Here is a 19,099-nt window from a genome sequence, read left to right on the forward strand (position 1 = left end):
TCAAATTTTAAGTATTAACATTTTAATTTGTTATGCTTCGATAAAATCTCATATCAAATCACCTCATTGATTATATCATCTACTTAACAAATTGTCGTATAGATTATCTCATTTAAATTCTGACTTATCCTTAAGTCATGATTAACGCTAGCACAACTTATGTCGAATTTCATTTTTTTAAAGAGATTTACACAACTTATTATTTATACTCATTTAATCTCAATTTACATAAATAAATTAATTAGATATTGTCGCTTTATAATTTCATGATAGTAACCTTGTGAGCTTTGACAATCAGCGCACGCCCCGGCATTTCCGCCGTAGGTTGGGGTGTGACACTAGACTCCATCATTTTTCTTTATTGGTACATGAAATTTAAAAATGTTTTTAAGTCATGACATATAAAGTAGTAAAACGAGTCGTATTCATGTTTGACACTTTTGTTAAGCGTGTCACATCAAACCTGTTGGGACACGAATTGCCAGCAGGGCAAGAAGAACTAAGATATATGAGGCAAAAAATGTAAAGTATTGAACGGTGAGGGGGCAGTTTTGCCAACTTATATATCTATATTTTCTCTAACATATACATACACAACTCTTTAAAAACAAAAAAAGAGGGATTACCAGTGACAAAATTACAACCGAACCACACCAGTTTCTCTCTCGTCGGAGGCACAGGGCGACGCCGGACGACGCTACTGCCGGCAACGACGTCGTTTCGCTAATCTTCTCCGATCTCCGGAGCCGTGGAGTGTCAAGCGCTATCAGAAACCGGGGTTACGATCCATTCCGCTAATTACGAGCCCTAGTTCTATTCAAATTTGTTAAGGTTTATAAATAATTTGCGGAAGGACATACTTAATAATATACTAGAGGCGTTACAATGGCGGAATTAGGTCAAGGATCGGTTGAATTTTCTACGTTAGTGAGTAGAGCTGTGGAGGAATCCTACCTTTCGTTGAAGGAACTGGTGGACAAATCGCATTCTTCGGATATGTCGGATTCTGAAAGGAAGATTAGTTTGCTCAAGTATCTTCTCAAGACTCAGCAGCGGATGCTTCGCCTCAATGTCCTCACGCAATGGTGCCAACAGGTTTCATTTTGTTTATAAATAAGATGATTGACTGGCTCCTTGTTTTACTATAAGCCCCCTAGGTTGAGAGAATAGTAGAGATTTTTAGTTTAATGGCTGTGTTAAATTCGGAATAGGTTTTGAAATAGACAAGAGTTTGAAAGTGTGGCAAAGGTCAACAATTCAGTTTAAACGATACTTAGTAACATTGTGTTTCGGGGACATGTTGGTCTAGAATGAGATGATGCTAGGGTTTCGTATATTTTTATATGTGAAGATTTGATTGCTATCTACCGTTCGTTATATGTGCATAGGCCATTACTTCATGTTCACTGTTTCTACATACAAGTTTCTTTTCTACATGAGCTAATTAGGATTTACTGTCATGAAGTTTGAATAATGGAGAACTAGTTTGCTAGATTAAAACAGTTGGTAGTTGAATCTCTTTTTGAAAAAAAATAATAATAATAATCTCAATCTGGATACTGCTTTCTGATATGCAGGCACCACTCATACAATACTGCCAGCAACTTGCATCTACTCTATCAACTCATGAAACATGTTTCACTCAAGCTGTAGATTCAATGTTTTTCATGCATGAGGGACTACAACAAGCTCGTGCTCCAATTTATGATGTTTCTTCCGCCATTGAAGTTCTCCTTACCGGCACTTACCAACGTTTACCAAAATGCACAGAAGATGTAGGTATTCAAACCTCATTAACCGAGAAACAGCAAAAACCGGTTCTGAAGAAACTTGACACTTTAGTCAGGTCAAAGTTACTTGAAACCACACTTCCCAAAGAGTTCTCCGAGGTTAAAGTCTTTGACGGCACTGTAAACCTTTGTGTTCCAGGAGAGTTTAAGGTATTGCTAACACTCGGTTACCGTGGACACCTGTCAATGTGGAGAATATTACATCTGGAGGTACTTGTTGGTGAAAAAAGTGGGCCTGTGAAGCTTGAAGAAACGAAACGGTTTCTTCTTGGAGATGATTTAGAACGCAGAATGGCTGCTTCTGATACCCCTTTTGCAATATTATATTCTATTTTACATGAGTTTTGTATAGCTCTTATTATGGACCCTGTAATAAGACAAGTGAGAGAAATTAGGGTAGGTAGATGGAAAGATGCAATTCGGTTTGAGCTCATATCTGGTAGTTCGGGTCAAAGTCAAAGTAATGTTGCTGGTTCTACACAAATTAGTCAAGATGGAGAAACTGATTCAAGTGGTTTAAAGACACCTGGATTAAAGATTCTTTACTGGTTAGATTGTGATAAAAATACTGGAACATTAGACTCGGTATCATGTCCTTTTATCAAGATTGAACCAGGGGTGGATCTGCGGATAAAGTGTATACACAGCTCGTTTGTCATTGACCCTTTAACTAACAGGGAGGCAGAATTATCAGTTGACCAGAGCTGTATTGATGTTGAAAAGTTGCTACTAAAAGCTATATGCTGTAATAAGTATACTCGCCTGCTTGAAATTTATAAAGAGTTGGGGCAAAATAGTCATATCTATAGAGCGGGAGTTGATGTTATTCTTCACTGCCAAGTTTATCAATCTGGTGCTGAATACAATAAGGTTAGTATTGTGGTTTGACTTTTATGCTCATTTTGTTGAAGGACTATGTGCTTGATTTTCATCTGCAGGATGACATTTTGGATTCTGAGGGGCAAGAAGTATTACGAGTCCGTGCTTATGGCTCATCATTTTTTACACTTGGAATAAATATAAGGTCTTACTTCAACCCCTATATATATGTATATATATGTGTTTATGGTGTTATTTTTTTTGCTATATCTGCTTCGGATGCTGATGGATATTTAAATGTGATTAAAACATTGTTTTTTCTGCTTTATAACTTAAAAGGACGGGGAGATTTATCTTTCATTCATCAAGAAATATCATTGTGTCTTCATCACTAAGAGAATGCGAGGAAGCATTAAACCAGGGAAGTATGACTGCAGCTGAAGCATTTATAAGCTTAAGAAGCAAGAGTTTATTGCATTTATTTGCATGTATTGGGAGGTTTTTAGGCCTTCAGGTAAGAAGTAAGAACTATTGTTTTATCAGAAGTTTTGAGTTAACTGAAAAGTTGTCATAAATTACATATTCTTGCAGGTGTATGAACATGGCTTTCTTCCTGTGAAGGTGCCAAAACATGCTTTAAACGGTTCTAAGATGCTTCTTATGGGATTTCCTGATTGTGGGAACTCTTATTTTCTGCTAATGCAATTTGAAGAAGACTTTATACCTCTATTTAAACTGCTAGAAACTGATTCGGCTGTTACTCGTGTTAAAAAAGTTGATATGAATCACATGCATACGCTTGAAGGAGAACCCGATTTGAGCCTTTTTGATTATAATATAAATGATTTGGTTTCTAATCAGACTTCTGATTTGGCTGTTGAAAGTTCTGGTCTTTCTGGCTTTTCTTCACTTGTGGATGAAATCTTTGAGCAAGAGATCCGATCCTCAGCACCTGCATTTTCTGTCCAGAGTTGCAACCATATTGATAATCCTGTGAATCTTACAAGTGCAGGCTCAGATTGGAACGGTTCATTGCATCCTATGAGTAATTACAAAGGTAGGGTTCTGTCTACTTCCACCAGTTCAATCACTTCAAGAAACACAACCGTGAAGAAACTGACAGCTTCAATGTCTGATCAAGATTCTGTTGAAGCTGGTTCTTATATCACAGGTGGATCCCATGTTTCTGCAGCAAGTACAGGAGGAAATGCTTTCAGAAACCCTGTTTCATCATCCGATTCCAGCATCACTCAGATCTCCAGAGAAAACGGATCAAGAAAACGAACATTAATGGACGTGTTAGACTTACTTCCATCACTCAAGTCCGAAAATATACCCGAACAATCTTCCAAAAGAAGAAAATACACAAACACAAATAAGTTGAGTGTAAGTAATATTGAAGAATACAGATATGCGAATCTTATGGCAGAAGCGAATAAAGGTGAACAACCATCAAGCATATACGTCTCGGCTCTTCTACACGTGGTTAGACACTGTTCCCTCTGCATCAAACACGCTCGGTTGACTAGTCAAATGGACGCACTCGACATTCCATATGCAGAAGAAGCGGGCTTAAGAACCACATCGTCAAACATATGGTTCAAACTCCCGTTTGCAAGAAACGATACATGGGAACACATATGTTTAAGACTCGGGAAACCCGGAAGTATGTGTTGGGATGTCAAAATTAGCGATCAACATTTCATTGACTTGTTTGGCCTTCATAAGGGCAGTAGTACTACTCCATGGGGATCTAATGTCAGGATTGCTAATATATCTGATATAGATTCTCATATTTGTTATGATGCTGATGGTGTCGTTTTGACTTATAATACCGTTGAACCCAATAGCGTTAAAAAGTTAGTCGCGGATATTCAAAGGCTATCTAACGCTCGGACATTTGCTCTAGGAATGAGGAAGTTACTGGCGGTTAGATCTGATGAGAAAACAGAAGAAAGTCGATCCACTGGTGATAAATACTTTGAACAAATGAGGAAGGCGTTTAAGATCGAGGCGGTTGGGTTAATGAGTTTGTGGTTTAGTTTTGGTTCGGGAGTTTCGGGGGTTCTTGCCCGGTTTGTTGTTGAATGGGAATCGGGTAAAAGCGGTTGTACAATGCATGTATCACCTGACCAACTATGGCCTCATACCAAGTTTCTAGAAGATTTCATTAATGGGACCGAAGTTTCATCACTTTTGGACTGCATTCGTCTTACTGCGGGACCGTTACATGCGCTAGCTGCTGCAACGCGTCCTGCACGGGCTGCTCCAGTTCCCGGGGTACCTGGTGCTGCTTCATCGGTCTCAACAATATCGAAATCTAATGTTTACGGACCAAATAGTTCGAACCCGAATGTACATGGGTCTGGTGCGAACCCAGGTGCGTCTGCCATGTTGACTGCTGGGCGAAGTGGGCCGGGAATCGTTCCGAGTTCACTATTACCGATTGATGTCTCGTTTGTTCTTCGTGGACCGTATTGGATTCGGATAATATACAGGAAGTATTTTGCGGTTGACATAAGGTGTTTTGCTGGTGATCAAGTTTGGTTACAACCCGCAACACCACCAAAGGGCGGGCCCACAGTTGGCGGGTCATTACCGTGCCCACAGTTCCGTCCTTTTATCATGGAACACGTTGCTCAAGAGCTAAATGGGTTGGACCCTAATTTATTGGCGGTCAACCTTCGGGTGGACCAACTAATTCAAACAATTCGACCACCAATGGAAACCGAGCTGGTCCTATTGGAATGTCCCGCCCGGGAAACCAACCGGCTGGTTTTAACCGTGCTGCGAATGCCATGTCAGCATCACCAAACTTCCCTTTAGTACGTAGAGCACCTGGTACGGTTGTTCCCGCTCATGTTAGAGGGGAGCTTAACACCGCCATTATTGGGCTTGGGGATGACGGCGGTTATGGAGGCGGGTGGGTCCCACTTGTTGCTCTCAAGAAGGTTCTTAGAGGGATTTTAAAATATCTTGGTGTATTATGGTTGTTTGCACAGTTACCAGAACTCTTGAAGGAAATTCTCGGGTCGATTTTGAAAGAGAATGAAGGCGCACTCTTGAATTTGGATCAGGAGCAGCCGGCTTTGCGGTTTTTTGTCGGGTAAGAATAAAAGTTCAAATGAACCCAAATACGTTTTGACCCATTACCCAACCTGCTTATTTTTACTTATTTATTATAAAAAGTAATGAATATTTGCAAGAAATCTGGGTTTCATGCAATAAAATTACACTTTGGGTTACGTTTGGCTCGTTCGACCTCATTGTACTCAAACTAACCCGTTTCTAAGCCTGTAAACGAACCGAACGGGGCAATGTTCATGTTCGTTCATTTAGCTTTTACTGAACAAGAACAAATAATTGAACGAACTTTTTTGTTCGTTAAGAAAACGAACATGTTTGTGTTTGTTTGTTAAAAATCTAAACAAACAGCTCACGGAAGTAAACGAACCTAAATGAACACAAACAAGTCTAATACATTTAAGTATCCACTAATGTGAATTGCTAACAAAAGCATTTAAATTAGTGGTTTAAATGAACAAGCGTATATCATCATCATCATCATCATCATCATCATCATCGTACTCAGTATATCCCACCAATAGCAATGCTATGGTAGGGTCTGAGGAGGGTAAGATGTAGACAGCCTTACCTCTATCCCATAGAGATAGAGAGGCTGCTTCCGGTGAGACCCCCGACTCGATAGTAGTTTTGCATCAAGCCTTGGACATAAGGCACATAGCACTCAATCATCGGGACACCGGCTAATTGGTGCATGTGCCCTTGTCTTTCGGCTATCAACGCCACCACATAATGCCTGATTAACCTTCCGCCGCTTTTAACGTTATTTTCATGAGATTAGTAAAATAATGTCAAAATTAGTGCAATTTTACTTTTGCCCACCCGAGGGTTCACACATATATACATTATATGCGCGCACCGCAAGCAGGGCGTAACAAGCGTATATGAACATGAATAAACAAACATATATGAACCAACATAAACAGACTTTCACAAACGTAAATGAACAAATCTAAACGAACGTTGACGAACGTAAATGTGCGAACAGGATACGTGTTCATGTTCGTAAATTTCGTTTAAATGAACATAAATAAACGAACATATACGAACAGATTTAAACAAATGTTCAAGAAAGTAATGTATTCATGTTCGTTTGTTTATTTAAATGAACATAAATTTTTGTTTATCTTCATTCGTTTATTAAATAAACGAATATAAATGAACTTCCCGTCGAACGATTCACTGAACACTCAGTTCATTTACAGGCCTATGGCCGTTTGCCCGTTTATAAGTAAATGGTCTGAAATTGCCACATCTAGATATGATTCATCTAAACGTTTCTTGTATTAATTAAACATATTGATGCAGAGGATATGTATTTGCAGTTAGTGTCCACAGAGTTCAACTCCTTCAAGTTCTTAGTGTAAAACGGTTTCATAATTCACAACACAACAACTCGGTATTTGGTCAAGATGAGTTAACTCAAACCGAAATAAGTGAAATATGCAACTACTTTAGCCGCCGTGTTGCATCCGAACCGTATGATGCATCCCGTGTTGCATCATTCATCACTCCTCACACTGCCGATTTCTGTGTTAAGAGAATTCTTAAAACTAACTGCATGGAAAAAAGGTTTAGCTCAGGCCCAAGGTGATGTTCCACCCGCACAAAGGTCACGAATCGAGTTATGTCTCGAAAACCATACAGGATTAGTTACAGGTGGAAGTTCTGAAAACTTGTCAGCTTCGAAAAGTAATATTCACTATGACCGGCCTCATAACGCGGTTGACTTTGGGTTGACCGTGGTTCTTGACCCAGCACATATACCTCACATGAACGCTGCTGGCGGTGCTGCATGGTTGCCATATTGTGTTTCCGTGAGGTTGAAGTATTCGTTTGGTGAAAATCCGAGTGTGTGTTTTCTTGGAATGGAAGGTAGTCACGGTGGGATGTCTTGTTGGCTTCGGGTGGAAGACTGGGAGCATTGTAAAGAGAGGGTGGCTCGAACCGTGGATGGGTCTTTGGGTGGAGATGTGAATCAAGGGAGATTGAGAACAGTGGCTGATAATGTGCAGAAGACGTTACACCTCTGTCTTCAAGGGTTGCGGGCTGGAGGCAGTGGCGGTGGTGGTGCCGGAGTTAAGTCAACCTGAGTTGTGGTTTGTTATAGTGACATGAGTTAAGACTTGAAGATTTTGTTTGGGGATCATTATATGTAGTATTTTTAGGTAAAGTTTTGTCTTTGTACAGTAAGTGTTATTTTGTGTTTGTATAAACATCGTCTTTTTTTCATTTTTCTGAACAATATCAGATTGTAGTTTTAGTTATTGGTTCAAAATGAGTTTAGGTTTAAACATATTTTTTTATGTATCAAGTACTACTACAATATTACATTGGCTGACATAAACATACAAACAAAAGTGAAATAAAAAAAGACCCTAGAATATATATCAACATGGCACAATATAAAGATAAGAGAATCTAATGCCATTACAACATCACATCAACTCATGAGTGGAAATAAATAAAGACTAGAATCTGTCATACAAACCATTCTACATTCGCTCCAACCTTCAACCATCCATGGATGCACCACCACCACAACCTCCGCAGCAGCAGCAGCAACAGCAGCCGCCACCACAGCACGAAGAACAGAACACACCAGTCCTAACATATAAGGTAATATTAGTTACCAACTGTATGTTCTGATTCAATAACTCTAGTTAGTTATGATCTATGTATGCTGGCTTGATGCATGTTCTTGCAGACATGGGTTCTTAAAGTCTCCATTCACTGTGTTGGCTGCAAGCGAAAAGTCAAGAAAGTCCTCCAAACCATCGAAGGTATGTAATTGTTAGTTGATGAATTAATATACTCACAGGGAGGGTTCTATACATAACTTTTTTGCAATAAAAAAAACTGTTCATATTTTTTTCGACTTTTAAAAATAAAGTATAAGAATATGAGTCAGGTACAATGTTCTTTCACCTCCTCTATTATTGTAGAAAATGTAAATGTTCCTTATATAACCATACATGTGTAGATAAACGTTAAAAGAAAAATTAAGAAAGAAGAAAATATGAACAAATTAATTTAGCTGTATTTTATATAAAAGCTTGTAAGTATTTTTGTGTTCCTGAGCAAGATACATTAGTTTTGCAGGTGTGTATACAATTGATATTGATTCCAAGCAGCATAAAGTCACAGTTGTAGGTAACGTCAAAGTGGATACACTTATAAAAAAGCTGATAAAGACCAGAAAGCACGCTGAGCAGTGGCCAGAAAACCCCGGCAGAACAGAAAACACGGCTGCCGTTGGCAACAATAAAGGAGCTGAAAGCAGTGGAAACAGCAGTGATGAAGAAGAAAACAATAATAATAATAATAATAATAATAATAATAATAATAATAATAATAATAATAATAATAATAATAATAACAATAATCCAACTAAAGGTGGTCCATCGGTGAAGTTCGCCGGTGTACCGGAAAATAATCAAGCTCCGGCGGGTGGTCAAATGGGCGGTGGCGGAGGCGGAGGTGGTGGCGCTAAGAAAAAGAAAAAGAAGAAAAAGAAAAAGAGTTCGGGTGCAAAGGCTCCTGGTGGACCAGCGGACACTGGATTGGTACCTCAAGAACCCGGGCCTACTCAAGTGGTTGATCAAGTGCATCTCAGCTCTCCACGTGGCTACTCGCATCCGATGCCTGGTGGTCCAGGTTATGCAGTAAGTTACAGTGCAGCGCACCCCGGTGGAAACAGTAGTCCTGCCTATTATATACCTCCTACACCATACATGTATGATTATTATGAGGATGATGATGATTATGTAACGTCATCTCGTCCGTCCGATAGTTTTGATATACTTAGTGATGAAAATCCCATTGGATGTTATATCATGTAACTAAGTTGTATTAGCACATTGCAGGCTTGCAGCAATATGTGCTTTGTTACAGGTAAAGATCGAGCCTATAACAAATGTTTGACTTATTGATTTCGGGTTTGAATGATCGATTATCTTAATAGACAGTTGAGTTTATTAGACCATAGTTACAATAGTGATAGTATGGGGATTATACATGTAACTTGGTGTTCTATGTAACCCTAATTTGTTGCTTGGTTTTCTATTATTATTCATCAACATCTAAGTCTAAATATCTAATGATGATTACATGTAGTTTAACATTTTAATCATAGTACTAAGAAGTATTTTAGTAAGGTAAAATTCTCAAAATGGGTCTGCTTTAAAAAACATTCCATTTTTGTCCTTTAAACTTTAGAATTCCAAAAATGTTTCATTCAAACTCATCCTCGACTATCATTCAAAAACTTTACATGTAGTTTGAATATCATTGACCATGTAACACGTCTTCGACTAACGTGCTACAAACACGTCGCTGAAGACGTTTTCGTGGTCAAAGATGAGTTTGAATATCATCGATTATGTAACACGTCTTCGACTAACGCGTTACAAATACGTCGTCGAAGACGTGTTACATGATCAAAGATGAGTTTGAATAAGACTTTTGAAAGCATAGATGCAGGGGGGCACAAAGCTCCATATCTGCACTTAACGGAATCAGTTAGTTATTGAGCATTGACAAAATTTCTTTTTTTAATTAATAGATTTATAGCATTTGTTTAATTCTCATAATAATTACTGTAGTTTTATATATTTATGTCATATTATGTTGTACACTTTATTTTAATTAACAGGATACATATAATAACATCAGTTCCAATTGTCTTCAATACATAGTAGAGCCACCTAACACGCACCACCGAGCCAACTTCAGTTCAGGATCAAAGTTAAATAAGCAAACATCTCGAAATTTCTAAGTTAATGTTAATTATATTATTTAATAGTAGAGGGGAAGTTTACTCGGGTAAGCGGAGAAATAAATAAATAGAGTAGGAGCTAGTATGGGTCGAGCTAGTGTTGGTTAATGGATATGGGTTATGGACTTGGGTCATGAAGGAAAGAAGGATGAGACCATGGACTTAAGCCCATGATCCATAATTATAAAAGTCTTAATCACCCAATTATCATTCATTTCTCATACTCCATACACCACCCAAAACACACACTTAGCTCTCTCTCATCCTACTCTCTCTCTAAGCCGAAACCAAGAAGAAGAAGAAGAAGAATTGATTTCCGACCCGAGGTAATGATAGTATGATATTGTAGATATACAAACCCGTTAGATTTAGTCACGAAACGACGAGCCGACACCGTTAAACCATTGAAGTCACGAGATCCGGGTGGAATCGGCTATAAACCGAACCTAAGATGAGCTTAGGGGTCACCCTAGCTCAGATCTGGATCGAACGGGACGAAAAACGGTGAAAACGGTGGCCAAACGAGTGAGATCTCGTTTTTCCGGCGAGATTCACGTTTTTCGGGCAACGGCGGCGCCGGAGGTTGTGTCACATCAGATGTGACGTCTGACGTCTGACAAAACCCTAACCCTAATTCGTTACGAAATTCTAACGAATTAGCGATAATTCGTTAACGGAAGGGTAGCCAGTTCGTTATGGCAATTCGTTATGGTGGGGGGACGAACTAGAAGCAGCTCGCTAAGTGATTCGTTAAGGAGAAATGACGAATGAGGATAACGAATCAGACCATGTTAGCTGATTCGTTACTCGCCCATTCGTCATGGCAGGTTAACGAATTAGCTCACTCAGTTCGCTAAGTCAAGATAACGAACTAGGCAGTATTTTGATAACGAATTAGACAGTGTTGTGATAACGAATTAGGCTTAATTCGTTATAGCAATCAAGTGGGCGAATTAATTAATAATTTAAAATCGTAGTGGAAAATGTGATAAGACAATTAATAGAAATAAAATTTTTCCAAGCTGACCTGGCAGCTCGACCCCAGCCAGGGGCTCTGCCCCTTGGACCCTGATAGGGGCTGCCGCCCCTAGAACCCCGCTGCCAGGGGCGCTGCCCCCGGACCCCGTTCGTTGAGAGTAATAATTAAACCAGAAAGACGATATGGGTAGTGATAATAATTGATACGTGTAATTATTATTCAGTTAGTCGCGCACAACTAAAGAATGAATAATCATTGACGGAAGACGTAACCGCAATCAGGTGAGTTTCTAGCCCCATTTCCTTGTTATGTTTTCGGGGCTGTGTGCATACTCGACGTGATGTGTGAATACACTTACCTTAAGTGGTAAGTGTATGCTATAGATGATATATATAAGTTAGCTATTATATAATACTTGTCGGTGCGTGAACAATCTTCGGATATTGCATGTATCGTCAAGGAGAATGATTGCCATGTGATTATTAGTGTGTATGAATGCTATGATGTGACTTGCTTATTATGTAATGATATGAAGTGTGTTGTAGACAAGTAGATGTAGAGTGTGTTAGAAGTGGCAAGAGTCTAGTAAGAGTGTTAGTGGCATGACGATAGTACGTGGTAGGGTAAGCCTATACGTGACTTCGTTATTAAAGTGGCAAAGTGGCATAACGTTGTACGTTATTAAAGTGACAAAGTGGCATAACGTTATTCGTTATTAAAGTGGCTAAGTTGTAGGGATAAATAAGAGGATAAGTGGTAAGATGAGCAGGTTAGATAGTGGGCTATGTGTCTTCGGATACGTATATATTTGCATGTAGTGGTTGTATGATAAGTTGCTTGATTAACTAGAACTCACTCAGCGTAGCTGACTTTTAGTATGCACGCAAGTGAGCTGATTATAGAGTTAGCATGAGGATGACACATGGCATGGATTGAACGGCTGGCATTTGAAGATGAAAGAAATGATGTTTTAAATATGATGTTTGTGATATGGTATCAAAAAAAAGATTTAATGTTTTGTAACGAATGCTTTAAGTTAACATTTCCGCGAAAGTTTTAATTAACTCTGATTTGTAAGAACTGTGTTTATGAGTAAATACGGCGCTAAAGTAGGGCTACCGGGAACGAGGCCTTACAAGCAAGTTAGGCAAGGCTCATTTATCTTTAAAGACCTTAAACCTTGAGTTTGGGATCGGCTGTAAAACATCATCATCCTCGTACTCAGTATATCCCATCAATAACAAAGCTATAATAGGGTCTGAGGAGGGTAAGATGTAGACAGCCTTACCTCTACCCCTTATGGATAGAGAGGCTGCTTCCGGTGAGAGTCGGAGACCCCCGGCTCGATAATAGTTTTGCATCAAGCCTTGGACATAAGGCACATAACACTCAATCATCGGGACACCGGCTGATCGGTGCATGTACCATTGTCTTTCGGCTATTAACGCCACCACATGATGCCTGATTAACCCTCCGCCACTTTTAACGTTATTTTCACGAGATTAGTAAAATAACGTCAAAATTAGTGCAATTTCACTTTTGCCCACCCGAGGGTTCACACATATATAAATTATATGCGTGCACCACAAGCAGGGCGATCGGCTGTAAAACATGATTTTAAGAAATAAACGAGCTTTAAAATTTGATAGAACGAGCTTAAAGAGATGCAAAACTTTGACATAGAAAGATTAAGATAAACTGTTATTTGAAGTATAACTTATCAGATTAAAACTTTAGCTAAATCCAAAGAGGCCAATGAGCAGTTGTGTTTTGATTATTTAAAAGAAACAATGGATGCTTTTTGAAAAAAAAAAAAAAAAAGGAATATGATCCTCCACAATCTATGTCTGCATAGATATCGGAATACATTCATAAAGCTCATATCACCAACCAAACCAAAGCAAAGAAAGCTTGTTCTCTGTAATAAAAATTCTTGCTACTTTTAAATATGCTAAACTTATTTGACATTCAAAAGTCAAAGATCAAGTCTTTTTGGGTCAGAGGGACCATATAGGATTTGAGTGAAAAAGACAATTCATATAACAAAATATTTACTAAAGTATAGAAATCCATCAAGATACAAACAAGGACCAGACACAAACTTAGTGCAAAACTGTACGGCACTAGCTGCAATCTATATTATCAATAACGGAAACAAATTATATGCAAGTTGAAGCCTTCGAAGTGCGCTTATTTGTACCTAGGATTATAACAATAACCGTCACATCATCATGGTATTTTCTTCTCCTGCCAGCAGGGACACTCTTTAACTCTTCAGTACTAAAACCTGCAACATTTTCAATTTCCCATGAATGTATGTGATGAAATTATATACTTCTATACATCCCAAATGAACATGTTTCAATCTTTTTATAATTTCTTGTTCAAAAGCATATAACTTTACATGTCTTTATGTAATTTACTGATCAAAAGCATATAGCTTGATTCTCTCTAAAAGTCACTTTCATAAATGATGAATATTTAACTTATCAAGAAAGTTTATACAAATAAACTTTGAATTTACCTGCAGAACAAGCGGCTTTGAGTACAAGTTGCTCCAAAAGATATTTTGCTGGATCTCCAAATGGTTTTGTGGATATGTAGGAATGAACAAGTTTTACCGCCTCATCGTTTGTGAAGAAATCAAATAAACCATCACTTGCGAGTATTACAAAGTGATCAGAGCTTGAAACTTCATGCATACATAGTGATGGTTGTACCGAGACGTATGGAGGGCTTAGAAGATTACGAACCCGAAGAATTCCCATTAACGCATCGTTCAAAACTTTCTGCAAAAAAAAACATCATTGTAAGACTAAATGTAGACTACTTGGGGTGTTTGGATGTGTGTTTTAAAAGTGATTATGTGATAAAATGACCAAAAGGGGCATTTTTGTGATTGACAAATTCTGATTATTTGACCCTAAATAATCAGATAATTAAAGAAAATATGCTTATCCATACATTTAAAATTGATTTTTTGACTCCAAAGCAATCTAACTGTTAAGTCAAACCAGAACTTTTCTACCATACATAGAATATATATTTATCCGAACATTTAAAATTTGATTTTCTGAGGTCAAAACCAAAATTTTTAATTCAAGAGATGGACACTGAATATTACAATTCCAAACACCTCCTGACCATTTTCATACTAATCTTATAACCTTTTTCAAATAACCGACTCCAAATGCCCGAGTAACCTTCAACTTCCCTTTGACTTTTCCATGCACAATTGCATTAGGATCATCAGGATGTTCACCAATCACTAGATTTCTTTCCACCTCATTATCAACCGTATGACTTTCGGTTAACTGCACAGCTTTCAAACCCTTAAACTCACCAATCCTGTTTTCATCATCATCCATTGCTAAAACCGCCCTACTATCACCTAAATTCATTATATACAAATCCTTCCCATGAATAAGCCCAACAAGCACACACGAGCCCACCGACACAATATCCGGCCGGTCCTCCATTTCTTGCTCAACCATATATAGAAAATCATTTTCTGCTTGATTAAGTGCGCGCTGCAAACTATCAAGAACTCGGTTTTTAGGCCTCATCGCATTATTATTGCCTACAAAATAATCAAACTCCATGTCTAGTGAGTTCAAATTACACCTAATTGTTTCATAAAACGTCCCCGCAAGAAAATCGGCTGCGTCTCGCCCGTTAAACCCATCATAAATTGCACAAAAAACCCAACCGTTTTCCTCGGAACAAACCGCCTGAACCCTATCTTCACCCGCAGCACCACCCGCCACTTCAACCTCAATCGCGCTAAGAAAATCTTCATTTCTTGACGGGATGCTTAACGGCTTTGAATAAAAGGAATCAAAATCAAGATTCTCAGATGGGCTGCAACTTAAATTGGACATGCTATTTGGGAAAGAAGATGATAATAAGTCGAGTTTTGTAAATGATGGCGAAGAGGGTATTCTTCTAAATGATTTTGGGGAGTCGAATGATGGCAAGATTTCTGAGCTGATCAAACCGTTGCAAATGTTTGTGTTGGCTAATGTTGCATTGCCACTAATGGCGGCTCCCGAGAGGCAAGAGAATGAACTATTGTTTCTTACGAGTTTTCCCGTAGGGATGTCGTATCCTTCGGTTGTGTTGCATTTGTAGCCAAAACTGACTTGCATTTCTTCACCGGGGTCAAGAATTGATTTTCCATGCGTCATTTTAATCTGAAAAATTAGAAATAAAAAAGAAATGGATTTAGCTGCTTTAGACTTTAGTGTACAAATATAAAGAAAATGCACATTTTATCAGTAGTTAAATCAAGTACTGCGATTTAGTAAAAAAGGATTTGTTAAATGAACAACGTTCACATTTTTAATTTAAATCAAGGACAATTGCATAAAAGGAAAACAAACTTTCCTCAAACTGCACAAAGAAAAGTTAAACTTGACCTACAAAACAATTATAGTTCCTTGACATAAATAATAAAATAGAAAGTTGAATAAAGTCGATTAGCTTTTCATGCAACTAGCCCCCTAAAAACTGATAAATCCTAGAAAGATTTTGTAGTGTACCAAGTTCACCAATATCTATGTAGTCAAAGCCGAGAGCCATGGTTCTGTCCAGGCTCAAAACTGGCCTGAAACGGGACTTGACTACTGAACTATTTACCACAAGTATAGGAAACGTTTATATATTCGACTTTACATATAAAATGCTTAAGATTAAGGCGTTGAAGAAAGTTGGTCCTATGTGGTTTTCATGATTTACACTCCCCTGTACCATAAAAACTGCAACCCACGTATAGAAGAAGTATCCAGGATACCTTTTATTGAATGACTATAAGAGACTGAGAACTGGAACGTAACAGATGCATTAAAAAACATACAACTTGGACTCTGCTAACTAAATAATAAATTCCAAAGCGAAAGACTGAAAACTGGAAAGTCAAAAGTGTTTTAGAATTAATAATAGAACCCAAACAGAATAAAATCATGTAATGACAATGCAGCAATCAGCAAAGTTTTAACTATTAAAAAAGACAAAATGATTAAAAAAAATAAAAGAACCCATATCAAGAACTCAAGATTGCAATAGAATATGAATGGGAAAATAAAAGATCGGTGTCTAAAAACAGACTTTTAGAAATTATTAAAGATTAGACGGTGTAGAAAAAAGGGGTTAAAGATAGAACACAAGTGGGGAAGAGTATGAAATGGCAAGGTGATGATAGAATCAGACGATTGGATTCATGAAAGTTGGTGAATCTGTTAAAAACTGCCCAAATATAGGCGGATGGCTTTCATCTAATAACTTCCCACTTGGGTGTGTGTTGGGAGGCGGGTGCCTTTATTTTGGGTTTGTTTTAACAGATTCATAGACTTTCGTGACCCCGTTCGTCCGATTCCATCATCATGCCGCCATACCATACTCTTTTACTCTTCACAAGTCTGTTATGCCTTCAACTAATGTGGTTTTTATGACTCACACATACAGATAAAAGTATCTAGAGTGCCTTCTAATCAATGATTTCCGTTTTAGAAGCATACATCTCAGACTTAATAATGGACTCCAAAGCAAATAGAGTGAGAGTTGGAAAGTCAAAAAGGTGTCAAAATTAATAATAGAATCCAGATTAATGTAATTAATTTAATGGCAATGCAGCAATCAGCAAACATATAGCTACCAACTAAAAAGAGAGAAATTAAAAAAAGAAATAATAAACATAAAAGGGTCACGACTTGTGATTTGTGAAAACGAAATAGGTTTTAAAAAAACTTACATAAGAACAGGTCAAACTCAAAACATATGTCTTATAGAGTATCTCATCCTCGTTTTCTATGTAATAATTATGTATATGACACTCGAGTTAATCAACCCCTGGTCACAAACATAACCAAAGCAGAATTAAACGGGTCCATCAAGTTTCCCACTTTGTGTGTGTGTGGGGGGGGGGGTCATGTTTTCTACCTGCCAAGAGACAAAACAGCTTCCCAAATTTTTTTTTAAGAGTCCTTGAAATAAAAATTGAATTTTGAGTTAAATGGCATCTATCTACAGTGCACTTTTGTTGGGTTGTAAGCATGCCAACAAATCAAATCAAGATTTGGATGTTTGTGCAACAGTATCATATAATTGATGGCACAAAACGTCAATGAATAAATTTGGTCCAAAATAAAATTATGAAGAGGATAAGTTCACACTAAAGCTATTACGATGAACCTGGCCCAACCATCCAACCATAGTAAACGGTTCGGTCCAGAATATTTATCTAAACTGGCAAAATCAGACCGTGAACACCCCTCTTTACCACAAGTCTAGGAAACGTTTGTATAATTAAATTCATATTTAACTTGCTTATGATTAAGGCATTAAGGAAGGATAGCAGTATGCTGCTTTGATGATTCACGCACGCATACATATATAAGTATCTAGAATACCCTTAAATCACATAAAACCTTGTAGCATTTAGAAGCATACAACTTACTGTAATCTCAAGCAAAAGACTGATAGTTGGAAAGTCAAAAGGATTTTATAACTATTAATAGAACCCAAAACTGAAAATAATAAGTTTAATAGCAATGCAGCAATCAGCAATCAGCAATCATATAATTACCTAATAAAAAATGACTAAAAAACATAAACAAATCATTAACATAAAAGGGTCAAGCCCAGTGAAAATGAAATATGGTCTAAAGAACATAAATAAGAACCAGTCAAAACTTTGTATTATACAGTTTCCGTACTCATTTCTATACATTATTATCCGTATCCGACATTCGGCCACTCGAGTTACCCACACCCTAAACAGGTTCAGCAGTCATCAACATAACCAGAGCAAAATGAAAGACAATGTAAGCTACAAAAAAACAAAAAAGTACCCATTACTGAAACAATACAATTATAGCAGCCCTATGTGATTAAAGCCTCAAGAACAGTAAAACAAACAAGGGTTTGACCAAAGATTCAAAACCCACTCACAGAACAAGAAACCCAAAACATAAAAAAACTAATTTTACTAAACACCCATCACAAGAAAGACTATAAAGATTACAAATTATGCAAGAAACACAATAAAGATTAAAACTTGATGCAAGAAACTGAATCTTGAACTCACCTCCTTGAAGAAACCAAAGAACCCAGATCAAAAACAGCCAAAAGAAGGTGAATTTGAGCAAAAAATAATAATAAACTCAAGATTGCAAGCGAATAGACGAAGGATGTAGTGAGAAATTGGGGGTTTAAATTAAAAAGAGGAGGAAGAATAAAATAAAAGAAAAGAAAAGATTGGATGGTGTAGAGAGTGGCGGTGAAATTGTTAAAAACCAGCCAAATAAAGGCAGGAAGAAGGTGTATTGGTTTTCCCACTGCACGAGGAGGTTTTCATCTTTTCTAGTTGCCAAGAGCTAACACACTCACTCACACCCTCTCAATCTCAATTTCATTTTTTTTAAGATATATAATATTTATTGACGTGAATTGTATCGAGTAGACGGGTTTGTTTTAATTTGGAGGGTTGAATTTAACCTGAACCAAGCTCCTATATTTAGGGTCATACTCAGGGCACCACCCAAAATTAAAAACACTCACCTATTCTGTCACCCATCGGGCGATTCGTCACATATCACAGATTTTTGTCTTATTATGTCAAAGTGATTTGTCTTATTATGTCTGTACCCGATC

At 37.7% G+C, this 19,099-nt stretch overlaps 2 protein-coding genes and 1 pseudogene across 4 annotated transcripts; 2 read left to right on the forward strand and 1 right to left on the reverse strand.

Moving 5' to 3' along the window:
• Positions 1-885: 885 nt before the first annotated feature.
• On the forward strand, positions 886-7,925 carry LOC143571151 (mediator of RNA polymerase II transcription subunit 14-like; annotated as a pseudogene). Its single transcript, XR_013142046.1, has 6 exons — positions 886-1,095; positions 1,578-2,660; positions 2,729-2,814; positions 2,949-3,123; positions 3,201-5,715; positions 7,002-7,925. The product of XR_013142046.1 is annotated as a mediator of RNA polymerase II transcription subunit 14-like (transcript).
• A 190-nt stretch (positions 7,926-8,115) lies between these two features.
• On the forward strand, positions 8,116-9,673 carry LOC143571152 (uncharacterized). Its single transcript, XM_077056650.1, has 3 exons — positions 8,116-8,312; positions 8,401-8,476; positions 8,796-9,673. Exons 1-3 carry the CDS (start codon positions 8,217-8,219, stop codon positions 9,533-9,535), a joined length of 912 nt encoding a protein of 303 aa, XP_076912765.1. The 5' UTR covers positions 8,116-8,216; the 3' UTR covers positions 9,536-9,673.
• A 3,799-nt stretch (positions 9,674-13,472) lies between these two features.
• Positions 13,473-18,833, reverse strand: LOC143571153 (putative protein phosphatase 2C 40). 2 transcript variants are annotated; one of them, XM_077056651.1, is made up of 4 exons: positions 16,124-16,353; positions 14,617-15,642; positions 13,974-14,238; positions 13,473-13,736 (listed from the first exon to the last, which is right to left on the reverse strand). In XM_077056651.1, the coding sequence occupies exons 1-4, from the start codon at positions 16,199-16,201 to the stop codon at positions 13,609-13,611; spliced, it is 1,497 nt and encodes a 498-aa protein (XP_076912766.1). In that variant the 5' UTR covers positions 16,202-16,353; the 3' UTR covers positions 13,473-13,608. The 2 variants fall into 2 exon arrangements, with proteins under 2 accessions (XP_076912766.1, XP_076912767.1); XM_077056652.1 differs by lacking the exon at positions 16,124-16,353 and adding an exon at positions 18,534-18,833 and having other exon boundaries at positions 13,474-13,736.
• Between the last annotated feature and the right edge of the window lie 266 nt (positions 18,834-19,099).

Source organism: Bidens hawaiensis, unplaced genomic scaffold (genome assembly GCF_021521415.1).
Source record: "Bidens hawaiensis isolate Kalapana, Puna unplaced genomic scaffold, B.hawaiensis_p1.1 tig00025204_1, whole genome shotgun sequence".
Lineage (NCBI taxonomy): Eukaryota > Viridiplantae > Streptophyta > Magnoliopsida > Asterales > Asteraceae > Bidens > Bidens hawaiensis.